General features: G+C 38.3%; 2 protein-coding genes across 4 annotated transcripts in view; both read left to right on the top strand.

The window, feature by feature from the left end:
- amotl1 (angiomotin like 1) overlaps nt 1-16,152 on the top strand; it is a 32,843-nt gene extending 16,691 nt beyond the window's left edge. For all 3 annotated transcript variants that reach the window (XM_051130265.1, XM_051130266.1, XM_051130267.1), the window contains exons 6-12: nt 1,113-1,258; nt 3,985-4,134; nt 5,774-5,964; nt 8,080-8,196; nt 12,296-12,480; nt 13,800-14,213; nt 15,089-16,152. In XM_051130265.1, coding sequence (XP_050986222.1) covers nt 1,113-1,258; nt 3,985-4,134; nt 5,774-5,964; nt 8,080-8,196; nt 12,296-12,480; nt 13,800-14,213; nt 15,089-15,177 — 1,292 coding nt within the window. In that variant the 3' untranslated portion in view covers nt 15,178-16,152. The remainder of the gene's footprint in view (nt 1-1,112; nt 1,259-3,984; nt 4,135-5,773; nt 5,965-8,079; nt 8,197-12,295; nt 12,481-13,799; nt 14,214-15,088) is intronic.
- A 1,748-nt stretch (nt 16,153-17,900) lies between these two features.
- On the top strand, nt 17,901-19,778 carry her8.2 (hairy-related 8.2). Its single transcript, XM_051129808.1, has 4 exons — nt 17,901-18,224; nt 18,309-18,404; nt 18,558-18,636; nt 18,925-19,778. The coding sequence occupies exons 1-4, from the start codon at nt 18,159-18,161 to the stop codon at nt 19,311-19,313; spliced, it is 630 nt and encodes a 209-aa protein (XP_050985765.1). The 5' UTR covers nt 17,901-18,158; the 3' UTR covers nt 19,314-19,778.
- Nucleotides 19,779-20,055: the final 277 nt, after the last annotated feature.

Raw genomic sequence — 20,055 nt, 5'->3', positions numbered from 1 at the left:
CAGGCTTTTGGCTGCTTTATTTTTTACTAACCACCAGATCGCGCTGTTTTCGACACTCTCGAAGCTTTGAATCTTTTCCCGAAACAGTCAGAGGAAAGTCTCGGTGCTTCATGAGGATTCATTTCCCCGTCACTCCTGTCAACTGTTGAATAAATGAGTGTCACGTCCTGCTTGTTTACTTTGAACCGGAAGACGCTCCCACTTTTTACGCAAGGCCTCATGGGGCATAGGAAACTTGTGGATAGTTGAATTGGATCAACAAAGGTGAGCAGCAAAGACATTGGTTAATAAAATAATAAATAAATACATAAAGGAAACAAAAAGTACCTGGCGTTACATTTTAGAAAAAGTAACTTGGATATTTTCTTGTTAATGAAAAAGTAATGCGTTACTTTACTAGTTACTTGAAAAAATAATCTGATTACGCAACTCAAGTTATTTGTATTGTGTTACCCCCAACACTGCAAATATGCTTGATACACTTTGCTAAGTCTGTTTGCTGTTAGAAAAATGTCTAGCAGCTTGACCCAAATCATTTCCTGCTTCCCTTCCTTAATGTCCTGTACCTCCTCCCCTCTTGCAATCAAATCTCTCTCTCTCTCTCTCTCTCTCTCTCTCTCTCTGAGAATAATTAAAATTCCATTATTGAGTGAGTACATAAAAAAAAAACTTTTTCAAAACTGTTCTTGACTTACCAATTTCAAGTTAACATCCTTATACCTTAAACCATCAGATTTCCACACAGTAGAGCAATACTAAGTACTAGCTAGATGAATACAGAATATAAAGTTGACATAACCAAACTATTTAATTCAAGTTTATTTGTGTAGCGTTTTTAACTATACAATCGATACAATTACAGAATAATTAAAATTTCTAGTAGCAATATATTTAGTAGTAGCTTACTAGTGGTGACTATGTCAAGTTGATGTACATATGGCAGAGATGTATGGTGAAAATCAGTTAATGACGTAATCAAACAGACAATACACTTCCATTCCAATTTGGATGAATATTATCTGTCTCGATTTAGAGTTTGTTTAACTATGAAGTGCATGCACCTGAAAGTGTGGACATCTGCAGCAAATCAAATTCTTTTTTTTCCCCCTCAGGAAGAGAAAGCCTGAAAGATTTGGAAAAATTAGAGATAGAGGCAGTCAATCTCCGATCAGCCAATGAGGATCAGCGACGACACATTGATATCTTAGAGCAGGCTTTAAATAATGCTCAGAGTAAAGTCCTCAAACTAGAGGAAGAGGTAAGTCTGTAGGATTACCCTAATGGATTTTTGTAGCTGTTTTGTGTAAATATAAACTTAAGCATTGCTTTCACCACTCTTATGCTTTTGACAAACTGAATGAAATTATACTACTGATACCAGCGTTGTGATCAAAATGATAAGAAATGCCAGCCCAATGGGACATTTGAGTCCTTTATATGTTTGCGTTCGCACACACTTTAGTTATGCATTCTATATCCAAACTGACAACTGTAAAATTTCAGGACTCACAACCTCATCTTTGGTGAGCTCCTGCTGCTTAAACAGAACTGTGTTGGACAATTTGTTGTCTGTCACACCATGCAATGTGAGAAAGTCACTCAACACTACATATATGCATATCTAGCAAATATGTGATTTTCTGTAATTTATGGAGATATGATATGAGCTGTGTGACTTTAACCCTTTGGGGTCACTAATTGTACCCCTTTGATAATCAAAATGACTTTTTTTTCTCATAAAAATAAATTCTTGTATAACCCAGCACTGAACAAAGCTCTGGCATTTTGAGCAGTGGAAGGATTTTGTCTAACTTAAACACCTCTCATGGTCTATTGCACTGATGAAATCAACAGATTAAATACAGATCTATGACCAGTGAAGATAATACTGCAAGTTTACGGGATTGGGCATATGTTTGTGACGGCAGGAAACTGGCAGTTTCAAACCACTTTTTTGAGACTGCCTTTGCCAAGACTCTTTGGTACACTACAGATTTAAGGAGAAAATGCTCAGCAATGGTGTTGACTGATGAATTTGCACTTGTCCGATGTGATAAGACACAACAAGAAAAAATTATGGTTGGTCATTAGCAGTAATTGAGATTAAGCAGTATTTTTTTCCTAATCCCAAACCAAGCTAATTACAGATTCAGAAAGTTCTGTTTATACAAACAATAAGTTTTGCAATACCATTGACATTTTTACTACATTAGTTATTTTTACTACTACATTAGTACAACAGAAAAAAAAAAATATATATATACATATATATAAACATTATCCTAAATGTTATGTCCATACCAAAATCTGGTCAATTTGGCCAGGCAGTGATACATCTTTTCCGAATCATTAAAATATTGATGTCTGTGACACTGTAAGCCCTGAAACTATAGTCTACACTTTTTAAAAGCTTAGTTTAATGGTGTGCTAGAAATAATTTGCACTCATAAATGGCTGTTGAGATAGTATTCTTGGATCTGAAAACTGTCCGATACACATTACAACTTAACAAATGAAAGAAAATGGGCTTGACTTCCATTGCACATTCATATAGACAGTATTTGAGCTGCTCTTGTAAGATGCTGTGTCTGAACAGGACATTTCGAGACTTGGATGTGTTTCGGTATATTAGATCAGTGCATTATAATAATAATATAATATATAATAATATATATATATATATATATATATACATAATAAAAAATAATATATAATAATATACCTGCTGCTTTCTATGCTATTAATATTAATCATCGTTTTTTGTTTGTTTGTTTGTTTGTTTGTTTAAGACACTGTCCAACAATAACAGTAGTTGTTAAAGTTTTTAGAAGGAAGCAGCATTTTGATTATCTCCCATGAGCGTGGTCAGTTTTAAAGGGGTCATCGGATGCAAAGTTCACTTTTACATGTTGTTTGAACATGTATGTGTGTTGCCAATGTATGTACACATCTACTCTATAATGATAAAAATCCATGCAGTGGTTTTTAATTAATCTGTAAAAATAATACTGCTGCCACGATAGTTGACTGACATGAGCGTCTTATCTCAGACCCACCCTAAATCAGCTCTAACAGTCCGACCTTCATTGTTTCGATGCCAGAGCAGGGATGTAAGTTAGACAAGAATATCTCCGATTGAGCAATTAAAGGTGTTGTGTTGTTGGATGCAATAATGAACATAGTGGTCGTCATTTACTTCTGACATCTGAGCCGCTGAAGATGCAGTGGATTACGTTTGTTTTTAAAGCGAATGCGCCTCCCGTTCTACATAAATGCGTCTATGTTCACCCAAATCATTCGTGATCCAGCTTCACCTACAGCAGAAGTGAGTATAAGGGGTTTTTAATGAATCTCTGCAATCACCTTTCCTAATAATGTGCTAGTTAGCAAGTTTCGCAGCTAAACACGATAAATACGGCTAAAGTAAACAGGCTCATCACTCCACAGAGAGAAGAGAGGGGCGGGGCAGGGTGAGCAGAGCTCATTTGCACTTAAAGGAACAATCCATCAGAATGGGTTGATTTTTGCAGAGCTTATTTTGACAGGGTAAAAAGGGTGTTATTTTACACTACCATTGAGAATTTTTAACCAAAGTATATTATAGACGTTTCATTAAGACCCTAAAGAATCATATCAACTTGTGGAAAATGGGCATCCGATGACCCCTTTAATAGACATGTCATGGGTTTGGTGGGGTGTAATCAAGAATTAATAGGAAAAATATTAACTGAGAAGACACCAAGCCTCAGTCCACTTTGACTGACTTGTGACACAAATCCTGCATCTTATTTGTGTGTCTTGTAAAAGGTGCTATACAAATAATAAGATATCCTGGCCTTGGACCGACAAAAAAATTATTATTTGACAAGCAATTACTATTAAATTATGATGATTTGGATTAAGGTGTGACCTTTATATAAAATACCCGCTAAACAATGTCAGTCTTGTCAAGTAAATCTCTTTTTATCTGTCTGTGTGTTGTAGCTGAGTAAAAAGCAGAAATATGTGGAGCGGGTGGAGCGGTTGCAGCAGGCACTAGCGCAACTCCAGGTCGCATGTGAGAAACGTGAGCAGCTGGAACGACGACTGCGTACTCGCCTGGAGAGAGAACTGGAGTCATTGCGAACACAACAAGTCAGTTAATTGAAACTTCTTCATTACAGTAGCAACTTCTTTTAGTTTTAGGGTTTACTCAGCTGGCAGCATTTCTGCTTTATTTATCTGCTTTATTAATTTATTATATGTTTTTGGGGGTTTATTTTTATTCTTTGTTTTACAGTTCTTTACGCAAAAAATTTTCAGAGCAGATTTATAGAAAATTGTGCTTTAGTTTCTTAAAGCCCCCAATGAGTAAGCCAAAATTGACAGTGGCCAGTGGAGAACTGAACTGAATCAACCCTGAAATAAATAGAGCTGAATAATGACACTATTGATTTCTGTAGTGCTGCCTCTGATGTCTTTTCATAATTGATAAACTTGGCAACATCTACACACTTATTGAACCGAACTGAATCAACATGGAACTGACTTTTGTAGAGCTGTGTGAAGTTCCTTTGGAACAATCTGTTTTGCATAAAGCACTGTAGAAATAAACGTGACTTGACTTGTGAAAATAGAAACGAAAAGCTTAAAAAAAAGTTAATGCAGTGCATTTGTTTAAAATTGCATGTCGAAAGAGGAAAATCGGCTACACATCAACTGCCTGGAAATGCTGGCAGTGTGTTTGGGCCTTCAAACCTTCTTGCCAGACCTGAGGGGACACCACGTCCTAGTCCAATCTGATAGTATGGCGGTAATGTCTTACATAAATCGCCAGGGAGAGCTCTCCTCGCAGCACCTCTTCTAGTAGAGCGCCTCTTGAAATGGGCTTAGCTCAACTTGCGTTTGCTATAAGCAGTGGACGTGCTGGGCAGGTTGAACCAAGGAGCAGACATGCTATCTAGGAGCAATGTCCCCTCAGAAGAGTGGATGCTCCACCCGCAAACGGTTTGGAGATTCTGGGAGATCTTTGGTAAGGCAGAGGTTAACCTCTTTGCCTCAAAAGACAACTCTCATTGCCCAACTTATTTCTCGAGGGACACTGGCCTGCAGTTGGCCCAACCTCCTTCTTTTACGCTTTTCCCCCGATCGCCCTGATCCCACAGGTAATCAGACGAATCAGGGAACAAGAGCACAAGGTTCTGTTAGTAGCTCCACTCTGGAGGAACCAACACTGGTTCGCAGAGCTGTCTCAGCTGCTGGTAGCAGCTCCGTGGCCGATTCCCCTGAGACAGGACCTCCTCTCTCAGGCGAACAAAATGATATGGCACCCCCAGTCCGAGCTGTGGGCTCTGCACCCTTGGCCTCTCGAAGGGAGCCTGCAGACCTCCCTGAGAGTGTACTAAATACAATCTCTCAGGTTAGAGCACCGTCTAAGAGATGACTTTACGCATTTAAATGGTCGGTCTTCTTTGACTGGTACATGCAACCCACAGTGCAGACCCAGCTTCCTGTGACATATTTCTGATATTGCCCTTCCTGCAAGAGCTGTTAGACAAGGGCTGTTCTCCTTCCACTCTCAAGGTCTATGTAGCAGCCATATAGCAGCCTATCACACTCCTATAGCTGGCAATCAGTGGGCAGGAACAGCTTGGTTGTTTGATTTTTGAAGGGGTCTAGGAGGCTTAACCCATCTTGCGCCATTACAGTCCCTACATGAGATCTGTCCACAGTGTTGAGGGCTCTGTATAATAATAAAACGCAACTAATTACCATTGTTTCTCCCTGTGTGTAGCGTGCTGGTGTAGGTGTTCCCCTTAGTGTGTGTGAGTCAAGTGCTCCTGCGCTACTGGATCTGCTAAGGGAGAGAGAGGAAAGAATTCTGGGACTGGAGGCTGATATGACACGCTGGGAACAGAAGTACTTAGAAGAGAGCGCAATGAGACAGTTCGCCATGGAGGCCGCAGCTACAGCCGCAGCTCAGAGGTCAGTGCACACGCATGCATGTTTACCCAGGTATCTGTATAAATACACAGTGAAGTCAATTTTTATTTGCACTTTTAAAGAAAATCCTGTCTCAAAGCCCCCAGCAAGAAAGCCAAAGATGACCAAACCACTGTTTGAAACAAAGGTTCTGTATATGCTCTCAACTAATATTATGTTTTCAGTGTGTTTTAAGTGTTTACTTATAAACTCTTAACTTATAATTTAACTCTGAAAACAGATGCAAAAACGTTCAACATAATCAGCCAACAACGTGTATGGACATATGCATGTGCTGATTCATTCTGTCCTGTTTCCAAAATGCCAAGGCATATTTTAGCAGTGCACATTTCCATAATGCAAGCATTGCATTTCAAACTCCAGCTGTCATGGAAAGTCACTTTAGCTCAATGCTTGAGAAACGATATTGCCTTGGTAGTAGTCTTCCAGGGCCAGCTAATACCTGCTCTTAGGGGCCATTTCCTTTCTCTTTTAATTTGTTGTTATACTGTCAGTTAGTCAGGTAAATTATTCTGTGAGTTACAGGGATCCATCAAGCCCATTTCCAACCCAAATCTGTCATAGTGTGTCAAGCACAAGTGCAACAACGACACTGTTATTCAGCTGAATTGAATCAACATTGAACTGACTAAATAAGCTAAATAATATAACACCATTTTCTTCTGTAGAGCTGCTTGTAGCTGAATTGAACTAATTTCATAATGGATTAACTTTACAAAGTTATTGAACTGAATCAACACTAAATTGACACAGTTGTCTTTGTCGAGGTGCTTAGCAGCAGTATTTCAATTTGTTTCATATTTGATTAAACTTGCATCAATGATTCTGTTATTTTGCCTGTTTTTTTTTTTTTTTTACTGTGAAGTTGCTATGAAACAATCTGCTTTGTATAAAGCACTACATAACAAACATGATTTGAGTTGACTAATGAAAGATTTAATCAAATCCAAAACAATATTAACATTTAAGCTACACTTCATTGTTACACCAAGAGAGAAGTTTGGTAAAAACCACTTAAAGAAAAAAAAAAAAAAAAAAAAAAAAAAAACTTGTTAAAGTTATTCCAGCTCTATAACACTGAAATTTAACACTGATTTAAACGGCTTGTAAAGAATGTAAACAGAGGGTGTATTTTGGGGAGATACAGTGTGGAGATACATAGTTCCAGTTTTCTTTCCAATGGCCTCAATTTTATGATCCATGAAATTCATAAAATCATGTTATATTATCTTACCAGTTTTATTAAAAAATAGATTTCAAATCATTCAGATCATTAATTTAACAGCAGTGAAACTCTCTAATGATGTGTGTTATATACCTACAAGTAGATAGAGGTCGCTCTTGTGCTGTTATTAGTGAAAAGACAAATATGACATTGAGGGCTGTCAGGTCAGATTGGAAACTGAACATATTTTACTGCATACTGCATGTTTTATATAGCTTTAGATATGGGATTGTGAATGCTGTGTTTTGAGTTGTTTTCTAGTAAAAAAAAAAAAATGTTATTAAGTACCTAGTAATAAATGAATGAATGAATGAGTCAGTGAACAAATGTTTTTAAATTTGATGATAAATATATTTTGTGTCACTTTGTCCAACTCATTCAGACATTTAATTTTAAACTCATTTACCATTGATAAATATCAGTATCCATCATGCTTGATAAATGTCAGGGATAGTAAGTTGACTACACATTCTTAAGGTGTAAAAAATGGAAGCATGTTTAAAAGCAGTGTTCCATTATTAAGATGCAGGTCAGAACATGTTTATTCTTATCAACAATTATTTGCCAAATAATGCAAATTAGTTGCATGAGCATGATTTTAATCGGTCAAAATGTACCCACTGCATATATGATAATGAATTTTCCATGCTATCAGTTTATGGCAAAAGTTTCTCATTAAATGTAATGAAGTTCCTAATTTAGCTTTTAAATTATTTTAAAAATTAACAAATATTTATTTTCAGTAATTATAATGAAGACATAAAACAATACAGACTTTGAAGTATCAACATTTTTTTTTTTTTTTTTTTAGTCAGCTTATCAGTTTTGATTCCTCACAATGTGACAGATGTATTGTGTTTATTTGTTTTCAGAGATACAACTATAATCCAGCATTCTCGCAGTGGCAGTTATAGTGACTGCTCACTGTGGCTGCATGAGGATGAGAACAGAATCCAGAGCAGTCGTCACTGTCAGGAAATGGAACAAAGGTGAATGCTAATACACATGCTTATATAAATACACAGTACGTGTACATATAAATAGTGTTGCCAATAAATTTTATTGTTTGCAGAAAATCTTAAATATATTATGTTAATTATATTAATAATTTTAGAAGTGGTTCTGTTGTCCGGCTTCAATAATGTAAATAAAGTAACAATTCGACTTAGTTTTAATTCTTTGCCCTTCTATATTAGTTGTCTTCAACTACTATGCAATGCACCCATGCAGTATGTTTCTTTTGTGCATACACATTGTTACTTTCATTTAAATTACCTGGAAATGCAATCTTGGCAGTTTTGCAGTAAAACATGTTTTGCAATAGAACATATATGTACAGTACACACTAAGTACACTATAAATGCTTAGTGTAAATGCATGTAAATGAATAGTTTAAAGCCCTATTTGGACAGGACTAGTTTTCTAAACTACGTTTTGGTTTAGATTCTTATCACCTGATGTGATTTTTCATGTACCAATTCGGGACTAACATCTCCATATTTATTACAGAGGTGGTATGGTCTGTTTTGTACAAAATATTGTCTGCAATTAGAGACATTCACATTCAGACGGGATTACTTTTCTCAGAGGATCACTAAGTTTGCGGAAAAACAGTAGGTAATTTTCTCTGTAATTATTACAGAGGTTGGTGTAAGAAAAACACAGACGTGGCAGATTTGGATGTGATTAAAATTGCAAAGTACTTCTGTAAAACACAAATTTCTCTAACGACCCCCTGTAAAACTAAACCCGTCCAAATGCACATAATGTAAAGTTGGGTCAAATAAATTAGCCCTCAACTCAAATGCATTACATAAAAACTGTTTCCTGTCGACCACCATTGAAAACATCTCAGGTTACGCATGTAACCATGGCTCTGTGAGAAGGGAACGAGACACTGCATCCTCTAGCGGTCGCTATGGGGTACACCTTCAGCATGACCAGTGTCTATGGCAAGTGTCTAAACACAACAATAATGTTGGCCACCAACAGCCTATGAAGTCACTACTGACACGGACACAGGGGCACACAGAGAACACATCATCTGCTTCTTCATTTGAAGCTTGCATCTAAGACATGGAAGAAAAGGGAACAATGGTTACATGCGTAACCTAAGATGTTCCCTTCCATGCTGAGGGGAGTGCATGCCAAGCATCATGGAGAGCACTAAATACCAACTCTACCATGGCCATGGGAATCATCAGTGACACTATCCCCATCGGCCAAATGCCCGAGCTACATACCCAGAAATAACATACCTGTTAAGGGCTGGGTAAAAGCCTGGTCTCAGGGCAGAGTTCATAGGCTTGGAATCAAATAGTAATGTGATTCCTTTAAGGGGATACGGCCGGGCATCTAGGTTCACCATATTACCAGACCCTGGCCTGTCACCTAGGTGGACTAATACATCTACCGCTAATTCTCCCAGGGGGCTACTCGTAGGATCTCTCTCACCAGATTTCTCAAACTGGTAGCAAATACCCATGAACACAGATGGGAGACTTTAATGGTAGCACTAAAGATACATATAAAAAGTGGAGCCCAAGGGAGAACCTGGTACAATGCGATGCTGGCAGTATTCTGGCAGTATCATTTCTAAAGGATTTTAGAAAGTGTGCAGGATGCTCAGCGTGCACACTTACCAAAGATATGGATTTTAGAAAGTGCACAGAATGCTCTGCATGTGCATTTAGCACTCAGTGCCATTGTGGAGTCCATGAAGACGCCTAGCGACCCTTTAATGGTACAGTCATGGCCAAAAATATAGGCACCCTTGCAATTCTGTCAGAAAATGCAACCCTTCTCTCAGAAAATTGTTGCAGTTGCAAATGTTTTGGTACTCATGTGTTTATTTGTTTTTGTTTGCATTGGAGCAACACAAAACCAAACAACAACAACAAAAAAAAAACAGAGAAGAAAAGTCAAATCTGATGCAATTCCACACAGAACCCAAAAAATGCACTGGACAAAATTACTGGCACTCTTAACTTAATATTTAGTAGCACCCCCTTTGGAAAAAAATAACTGAAATCAATCGCTTCCTGTAACCATGAATGAGTTTCTTACACCTCTCTACTAGAATTTTGGACCACTCTTCTTTTGCAAACTGCTCCAGGTCATTCAGATTTGAAGGATGCCTTCTTGTTTTGAGATCTCTTCACTGGTGTTCTATAGAATTCAGATCTGTACTCATTGCTGGCCATTTCAGAACTCTCCAGCGCTTTGTTTGTAACCATTTCTGAGTGCTTTTTGAGGTGTGTTTCAGGTCATTGTCCTCCTGGAAGACCCATGACCTCTGGTGGAGATGCAGCTTTTTGACACTGGCCACTACGTTGCACCCCAAAATTCTTTGGTAATCATCAGATTTCATGATACCATTCACACAGTCAAGGCATCCAGTGCCAGAAGCAGCAAAGCAACCCCAAATCATCTTTGAACCTCCACCATGTTTGACTTTAGGGACTGTGTTCTTTTCTTTGAAGGCCTCATTTCTTTTTCTGTAAATAGTGCCATGATGTCCTTTACAAAAAACCCTACTTTTGTCTCATCTGTCCACAGTACGTTCTCCCAGAAGGATTGTGGTTTTGTCACATAAGTTTTGGAAAACTCCAGTCTTGCTTTTTTATGCCTTTGTGTTCTCCTGGGTCTCCTACCATAGAATCCTTGATTCAGATGCCGATGGATAGTGCAAGCTGACACTGTTGTATTCTGTGTCTGCAGATCAGCTTGAATTTGTTTGAAAGTTAATCAGGGTTCTTTATCCACCATTCGAACAATCCTTCGTTGTAATTTTTAATTCATTTTGCTCTTCCGTCCACGTCCAGGAAAGGTTAGCTACAGTGTCATGGGCTGTAAACCTCTTGATGATATTGCGCACAGTGGATACAGGAACATTAAGATCTCCGGAGATGGACTTGTAGCCTTGAGATTGTCCATGTTTTTCCACAATTTTTTCTCTCAAATTAACAGACAACTCTTTACACTTATTTCTTTCTTCTCCATGCTCAGACACACAACACAAAGGTTAAGTCAACTTTTCTCCATTTTAACTGGTTGCAAGTGTGATTACTGTATTGCCCACACTTGTTACTTGCCACAGGTGTGTCTAAATACAAATTACAGGAGCATCACATGTTTGAAAAGCAATTATTTCTTACAATTTTGACATGGTGGCAATAATTTTGTCCAGTCCATTTTTTTCTGTGTGAAATTTTCTTCTCTTTTTTTTTTTTTTTTTTTTTGGGGGTTGTTGCAGTGAAAACAAAAAAAATAAGCAAGTGAATACCAAAGCATTTGCAATTGGAACAATTGTCTGAGAGAAATGTTGAATTTTCTGACAGAATTGCAAGGATGCCGATATTTTTGGCCATGAATGTATCACTAAAGATACACATGAAGAGTGGGGCCCAAGGCCAGAACTGGGACCTAAACCAACTCTGAGAAAGGGTATGATACAGGATTTATATGGATTTTAGAAAGTGCCTGTGTCTGTACTTAACACAAACATTAATTTTAGAAAGCACTCAGTGCCATTGTGGAGCTGTCAGTTGCCTAGCGACCTGGTATGACGGCCTCATGGAGATTCTTGCACCTAGTGAGCTCAATTCCTAGATTAAGCTCCTGGAGTGTCGTACTCACAGGAGACCCTCAATTTGAGGGAAGCACCGCCAACTCAACCATAAGTCACCCTATAATGAGGGGAGCAATGCCGGGCTCAAATGCAGTGGCAGCCTTCAGGAAGGCTAGAGACCTCATGGAGCACAAGAGAGCAGAGGGCGCCTTGTGTGCGGCATGCTCATAGCAAAAATTGAAACTGTATTATAGTCAAAGATGAAGTCTATGTCATGAGCCCTGTGGTATATGATAAAATTAATTTCCTAAAGTTAGCAAAATAGTAATATTTTAGAATAGCTTCAACATACTTCACCTTCACCTTGTGTCTGTAAGTTTGTAGTTTTTAGTCTATAAATCAAATAAAAAATTACAGCAAACACCATGCACCATGTTTAAAAAGGTGGTATCTTATTGTCCTAATAACTGTGTCTGAGATTTTAAAAAAGCAATAAAGAATTGCTCTGTATGTCACAGGATGAAGGACTTGCATGCTCAGTTGCTGGAGAAAGACGCCATGATTAAAGTCCTACAACAGCGTTCCCGTCGAGATCCCGCTCCTCTGCGTCCTGCACGCTCTGTGCCCTCCATTTCCATAACAACTGGACTACACACACGTCAGTCATCACAAACCGATCGCAGAGACCAGCAAAGTTGGAAAGGTAGTGTATATACAAATGCACTAATTCTGATTAAAGTATTACAGTGTATCTGGAAAGTATTCACAGCACCTCACTTTTTCCACATTTTGTTATGTTACAGCCTTATTCCAAAATGGATTAAATCCATTGTTTTCCTCAAAATTCTACAAACAATACCCCACAATGACAATGTGAAAGAAGTTTGTTTGAAATCTCAAATTTATATTAAAAAAAAAAAAGGTTACTCCAGAAATTGTTGGTTGGTTGGGTTCAAGCCTAGGCTATAGCTGGGCCACTCAAGGACATTTACATAGTTGTCCATAAGCCACTCTTGTTGTGTGCTTAGGGTTATTGTGGTTAGGGTTATCTGAATGCTTGGGACTGGGTTTTCATTAAGGCTCTCAATATTATAATAATATCTCAATATTTTGGTGCATTGCAGCATGAGGCTGCAACCAGCACACTTTAGTTTTGGGATGGTACTCTGAGGGTCATCACGCCAAAGAATCTTGTTTCTCACAGTCTGAGGGTTTTTAGTTGCTTTTTTGCAAATTCCAAGTGCGTTTTAATGTGTTTTCACTAAGGAGAGGATTGATTTTCGGTCACACCACCATAAAGACCAGATCAGTGGAGTGTTGCAGTGTTGTTTGTCCTTCTGTAGGTTTCTACTATCTCCACATATGATTATGGAGCTCATCTAGAGTGACCATCAGGTTCCTGGTCACATCTCTAGACAAGGGCCTTCTCAATCACTTGCTCCGTTTGGCCAGGAGGCCAGCTCTAGGAAGAGTCCTGGTGGTTCCAGACTTCTTCCATTTATGGATGATGGAGGCCACTGTGCTCATTGGGACCTTCAATGCTGCTGTACTCTTCCCAAGATCTGTGTCTTAATACAATCCTGTCTCTGAGGTCTACAGACAATTCCTTGGACTTCATGGCTTGGTTTGTGCTCTGACATGCACTGTTAACTGTGGGACTCTACAGTATATAGACAGGTGTGTTCCTTTCTAAATCGTGTCCAATCAACTGAATTTACCACAGGTGGACTCCAATCAAGTTGCAGAAACATCTCAAGGATAATAAGTGGAAACAGGATGCACCTGAGCTCAAATTTGAGATGTGAATAATTAAGTAATTGTCTTTTTTTTTTTTTTTTTTTTTAATACATTTGCAAAGATTTTAATCAAACTTCTTTCACATTGTCATTATGGGGTATTGTTTGTAGAATTCGCACTGTGAATACTTTCCGGATGCACTGTAAATGTCTTTTGGCACTCATCACTGCAATGTGTCCTGCACTACTAAAGGTTTTACTTAATGGTTTGTGTTTTTGTTTGCAGATGTACTACTGGAAAAAGACCAGGCAGACCACATCCTTCCCTCTTTGCCCTCTCTTTCGGTCTCTGTCTCTTCATCTCTCCCTGCCTCCTCTCCTTCCTCTCTTCCTCCATCATTCTCCTCCTCTCTTCCTTCATCTTTTCTTCCCTTCTTGGCCTCCACAGGTTCAAACACATCATTAATAACCTCATCTTCCTGTGTTCCCCGCTCAAGTACTTCCTCTCTCCCTCCCTCTTCTTTTTCCACATTACCCTTGCCCTCATCTGGCTCTCTTCTGCCTCCATTATCATTCTCTCTGCCCTCCACTCCTCTCCTGTCCCTTCATTCTAAATCTGCTAGCAGAGACAGCAGCAGTCAAACAGGACTGAGTCCAAAGACATTTAGTGCTGCAACCTCCACAATACAAGAAAAGACAGGTGAGGCAGACAGAGGCAAGTGAGCTTCTCTCTATACATTCACATGCAGGGCACAATTCTACTCAGGGATTCAAGTCACTCTGAAATTAAAATTGACTGTTCTTATCTTTTTTTCAGTCCTTCAGTGTTTATTGGGAATGATTAATCCATTCACATCATCATTTAAAAATTGTTAATAAAAAACATTAACGTTAAAACATAAACATCTCTGTGAATCGCTAGATGGTTTTCAATCTCTCAGCTCCAGAAAACTGTTGCTCGTATAAAACAATTGTCCATTTAGTTTGCACTTTAAATGATCCAGCCTTGGACAAAATCAAGTGTTGGCTTACTTTTTTCTCAGTTGATAAGCTACTTTAATCGGGTTTATATCACAAGGAAGGAGAAAATGCGATTACATTTTCCATTACATGTCAGCTTCAAATTGAAGCTCAAACTCGCCTTGCAAATGAGATCCTGTGATCCTTTACCATAATCACTGGTACTGCCAAATTTTTGACAATTACTGACAATTTCCTGAGATCTGTCAAGTAGCAGGGTCACTTAGTTCATTTAATAACACTGGCTGCTTTTTGTAGCATCTCTGCCCAGTGAATGAATGTTTACCACAAAAAAAGGCATTGAATCCAGAGCTTATCTGCCAGCAACATACAACTGAGACCCAAATTCAAGTCAATTTTTGTACATGGTGCTGAGTGAAATAATGAGCTTTTTTTCAAATGGCTAAATGATTGCATTAACAAAAATATTGGTGAAAAAATACTAGTATCTAATGCTTGTATAGATATTACTATCTAAAGAAACAGTGCTAGTAACAGTATCACTGACAAAGGTATGACTAAAAAAATTATTTTAAACCCTGTGTTTATGTGCAGAATCTCCATCCAGCCAGGCTAAAGGCCTAGAAGGTCGAGGACAGAAGATGCCCCTGCCTGACCTAGATCTGGTGGAGATCCTTATCTGAAAGAACAACCCTGGGAGTTCCTACAAACAGGACAGCACTTAAGAGAGAGTGAGGGAGTGAAAAACAAAATATGAGTAAGACTGAAAGAGAAAGGAAGACAAAAAAAATTATAATGGAATGGAATGGATCACAACAGGCAGACAGACAGAAAGGACAGATTACGGGAAGGAATGAAGGAAGAAAATGCAAAGTAAAAGCTAGAATTAAGTATTGTGGCTTAAAATACTGAATTTGTGGATTGATCGTATTTCTGTACATTTTTGACCCTGAAACAATCAAGGACTATGACATTTGGCCTGGCCTATTTACTTATTGCATACATAATGTCTTAAGTTGCATTCTGTCATAGTTTATCAGTTGCCTCATAAGTGCATTCCACGAAGCTGTGTATATTTCACATAATATTTGTGAATCTCTTTAAAAAAAAAAAATGTACTGAATATGTACAACTAAATTATTGAATGCTGTTTAACTGTGTTGGTCTTGTGGCAAACATGCTGCAAATAAGTTTATTATTAATGAATTTTACAGCAATAACTGCTGTTTTGCATCATTTGTATTTCAATTGCCTGAAACAAACACCCATTTTTGTAAACTGTGTTCTTTGGCTGGGAATATTTTAGAATCATAGTGAAGTGTCAGGGGTAAATTACTTCTTGCAGACCAAAGGCTATACAGTGGATGTATTTATTGAAAATATTGTTGTGTGTTCCTCTTGAGTTTCATCTTCCTCCCAGTTGTTTTTCTGTTGTTTTTATTTTGGCTTTTCATTGAGCAGTTGTGTGACTTTAATATACTATTTAAGACAATGAATGTTTTGGTTGATTATGCTTGCACAGGTGAGACATGCTTTTGACATTAGCTTAGTAACTGTAATGATTTTAAATTGGACATTAAATATGTTCATAATGTGCTATGCCAGTGGGGACCCAGTGGGGACCCAGCTCTCACGCATTCACATATTTGACACATTCAGTTCAGCTCACGTAGTCCTCTCCTAATGAGCAGGTGTGTTAAATAAGGAAGATGATTAAAATGTGCAGAGCAGTGGGTCCCCAGGATGAGAGTTGAGAAACACTACGCTACACCACCCTTATGAAAACTAACCATGGTTTTACTACAAATAAAACCAAAAACCATGGTTACTATAGTTAAACCATGGTAACCACAAATTAACCATAGTCTTGCCACTACTGGGTCTTCTCAGGATCTGTTGCAACCAGTGGTGGCATTTTAGGAAAACCTAGGGTATGGTATACAGCAGGGGTGGGGAACCTTGATCCTGCAGAGTTTAGTTCCAATACTGAAAAAAAAAAATACAAACCTGTATCCCGAAGACCTTGATTAGCTTGTTCAGGTGTGTTTGATTGAGCTAAACTCTGCAGGGACACCGGCCCTCAAGGATCAATGTTCCCTACCCCTGGTATAAAGTAATTCATACAATGACAACATTCCTGAATGATAAAATAATATTAAATAAAGTTCACAGTTAAAAGCATCAAATATAAAAACATGTCTTACCTTGTCTGTGCAATTTTTATTGCATAAGTGGATGGCAGCCAAGGTGTGATCTAATAAGAATGACTTTTGCAATAATGTTTACGTTTTTACATTTATATGATTTATGATTTCTACATTGTTAAAATAATAATGCAGAAGCATTTTAATGACCATGGGCGTCGCTAGGCCATTTTTAGAGGAGCTATAGCCCCCCCTAAAATGACTGCTCAGCCCCCCTAAAATTTTGCGATTAGCTCCATAAACTGTACACGAATCCGTGATCGCCTCAGTCCCCTTTAAATTTTATAAGAAAGTTGCGGCAAACTTCGATCGACTCCTAGTGCTCAATCTCAAAATTTGGGTGCGAGTTCTAGAGTAGGGGGTTGCTTTGCTTACACTGTGAGGATATCACGCTTGTAACAAAACGATGTGTGAACGTAATCGTATTCAGTTTTCTAAAACAGCAATGGTAAACTTGCTGCTGCGTTAACCTGTCTCTGTCAATATACACTTGTTGCCGCACTTTCACAGAGAGAAAAAAAAAAACTCAGTGCACCTGCCGTACTGCACTGGGCACTTCCCAATTCGCTTGCCCCTCCTCCCCGCACTGGGTCACTCTCATTAGCCGTGGATCAATGAGCGGTTTTGTCCGGTGGAGTTTCCCACGTCTGTGTGCTCTGCTGGCAGTCGCGTGGCTCTAGTCAAACAGATCAGAGATTAATTCACAGACATCTGCCCGTGGCCGAGAGCACACTGACATCTGCTCACATTCGCTGCTGGAGGGCGAAGTGATGCAGTTTATGGTTATAGTTAACCTACCTACTTCTCTTCTGTAAAAAAAAAAAAAAAAAAAAAAAACTTAATACTTCGCTTTGACTGCTCGTTTCAAACATATATTAACTAAGGTTGTCTCATGTTTTATATTTTGTAATTTTATACATTTTTTAAGTAGTAATCTTTTTTAAATTATTATTTTATTGGGCAAATCAAAATTTCAAAGTGTTTTAGAGTTCTGGCTCTTTATACCTTTGGGATTGGATTTGGTTTCACTTGGGTCTGTTAAGGACAGGGCGTGAATACGCATTTGGTCTCAGGTGGTTGACTGTAACAGAACACTCTAATGAGATCCTGGGAATCCTGAGCCACCTTGGAAAACCATCCTGGGTTTTCACGTGACACACAAAATGTGTAGTTTCTCTGTGCGGAACGCCTCTAGGCTGGACATCTGTTGTTTGCTTTGAGTAGGCCTATGTGTGTGTGTGTTTGGGGGCTCATGCAATGAATAGAGGCGGTGACCTGTCATTTGTGAGTGATAGGAGTGAGCGTGTGGGAAAATATCTCAGGCAAAGAGCTTGTGCATTGAGATGCTAATGTCCCTCCTATAAATATGGAGCGTGCACAGCGCGGAGGGCCTTAGAAACACCCAATACTCAGACAGGAGTGAGTGAAACTCAGTCTATACTGATCAGAAGCCACTGGAGATGACTGCTACCAACCTCCAGCAGAATGCAGGCCAAAGGCACATCAGCGCCAAAGAGGAGAGAAAGGTATTCTATAATATCAGTACAAAATGTTCTTGGGCATGTTATGAAATGCATAGACTTTTGTTTTCTGACTTTCGGTCTTTTCAGCTGCGGAAACCCCTTATTGAAAGAAAGAGAAGGGAAAGAATAAATCACTGTCTAGATCAGCTGAGAGAGACGGTAGTTGGAGCTTTTAGACTTGATGTAAGTTAAAATGCTGTTTGAAAGTTATAATTACATTCTTGCATGTACAAAACACCTTTGTTAAACAGTCTTAAAACCAGGTAATCTTATACCAGTAACAGCAGACTTATCATAATCTTCTTTTTCTTTCTTTCTTTTTTAATCATAAAACAGCAGTCTAAGTTAGAGAAGGCTGATATTCTTGAAATGACGGTAAAACATTTGCAGAATATCCAGAGCAATAGAGTTTCTGGTAAGTAAATTTCATTTTTCAAAGTGGGCTGTATACAAACTTTGCAATGGCCATAGTTATTTAGGAGTTTTTAAGCCTCCATGTTTTCTTATTACATTGTAATTAAGTGAAATTTTCCCATTCAAATCAGAACTTTGGCCTTTTCTGGAAAGGATGCCATATGTCTCGACTTTTGAGCAATATAGATAACCAAAACAGAGCAACAACAACAGCAACTGATTCACTCATTTTTTCATTGTTGATGTTTAATTATTAATTATTATTTGTGATCTTTTTGTCTCCACTCAGACCCCATTCTGGAGGCAGAGGCCCAACAGAGGTACAGTACTGGGTATATCCAGTGCATGCAAGAAGTTCACAACCTTCTACTTTCCTGTGACTGGATAGACAAAACCTTGGGATCCCGTCTGCTCAACCACTTACTCAAATCTCTACCTCGATCAGCTAAGGACTGCCCTCAGCTACCCAAGAACTCCCAGACAAGTATTTCTTCTAACCATAGCGACTGCATTGGTTTCCATGCTGATGAGTTGGAGAGTCTAAAAACCTGCCCCCCTTCTCCTGTCTTGTATGAGAGGGCCGGCAAGTCTCAGAATCAATGTTCTACTCCAAGGAGAATGCCACATGATGTGGAGAGCCCACATCTCTCAGTTCTAAAGATGTGGAGGCCCTGGTGAAATATCTGTGATTTGCAGTTTGCAGTGTACAACTATGGTGTCTGCATATGTTTGTTTATGTAGCACATATCACTTACCCAGACAACTGTATGTACCGCTTTGTATGAATGTCACACGATAATGTGTATGTGTGAATGAATCTAAGTATGCAGCCAGTCTGAGTGTGAATAGTATGCATTTACACACAATGCAGAGCTGTATACACCCAGTTTGTGCTGTCTGTGGTAGACCCTCCTCTAATATGTATCTTATAGATATGTTTCACTGCACATGTGTGTGAGGTGGATCTAGACCAGAATAGCTCCCATTTCAGACCCTCTCTACTTCCTCTCTGAAGTAAAATCTACTGTAGCCTGCATTGTAGAAGGCCCCTAATAATAATTTTATTTATTTAATTAACACTAAATATTTAATGAAAGAATTTTCATTATTAGAACTCTTTTTAAATTAAACGCATCCTTTAGCTACTAATACTGTCACATTTGATTTCGTCTATGTACAGTTTTTAACATTTATTAATAAAGAAATTGTTTGCAACTTGTATATAGTAATTTATTTTAATTTTTTCATTTTTTCATTTTTGGCAGACATACAATATATAGATCAATATCATTCCGATAAAAGATAGCTACAGGTTTGATTTTTATATAAATTGGAATCTGCCCAACCTCAGAATCAATGCTCTACTGATATCTTCCTAATATATTAAAATATATTTGATAATTAATGATTCTCTAACACA

This window comes from Labeo rohita, chromosome 15 (assembly GCF_022985175.1).
Source record: "Labeo rohita strain BAU-BD-2019 chromosome 15, IGBB_LRoh.1.0, whole genome shotgun sequence".
Taxonomy (NCBI): domain Eukaryota; kingdom Metazoa; phylum Chordata; class Actinopteri; order Cypriniformes; family Cyprinidae; genus Labeo; species Labeo rohita.
The sequence above is the reverse complement of the archived record's forward strand: the minus strand, read 5'-3'. Positions and strand labels throughout refer to the sequence as shown.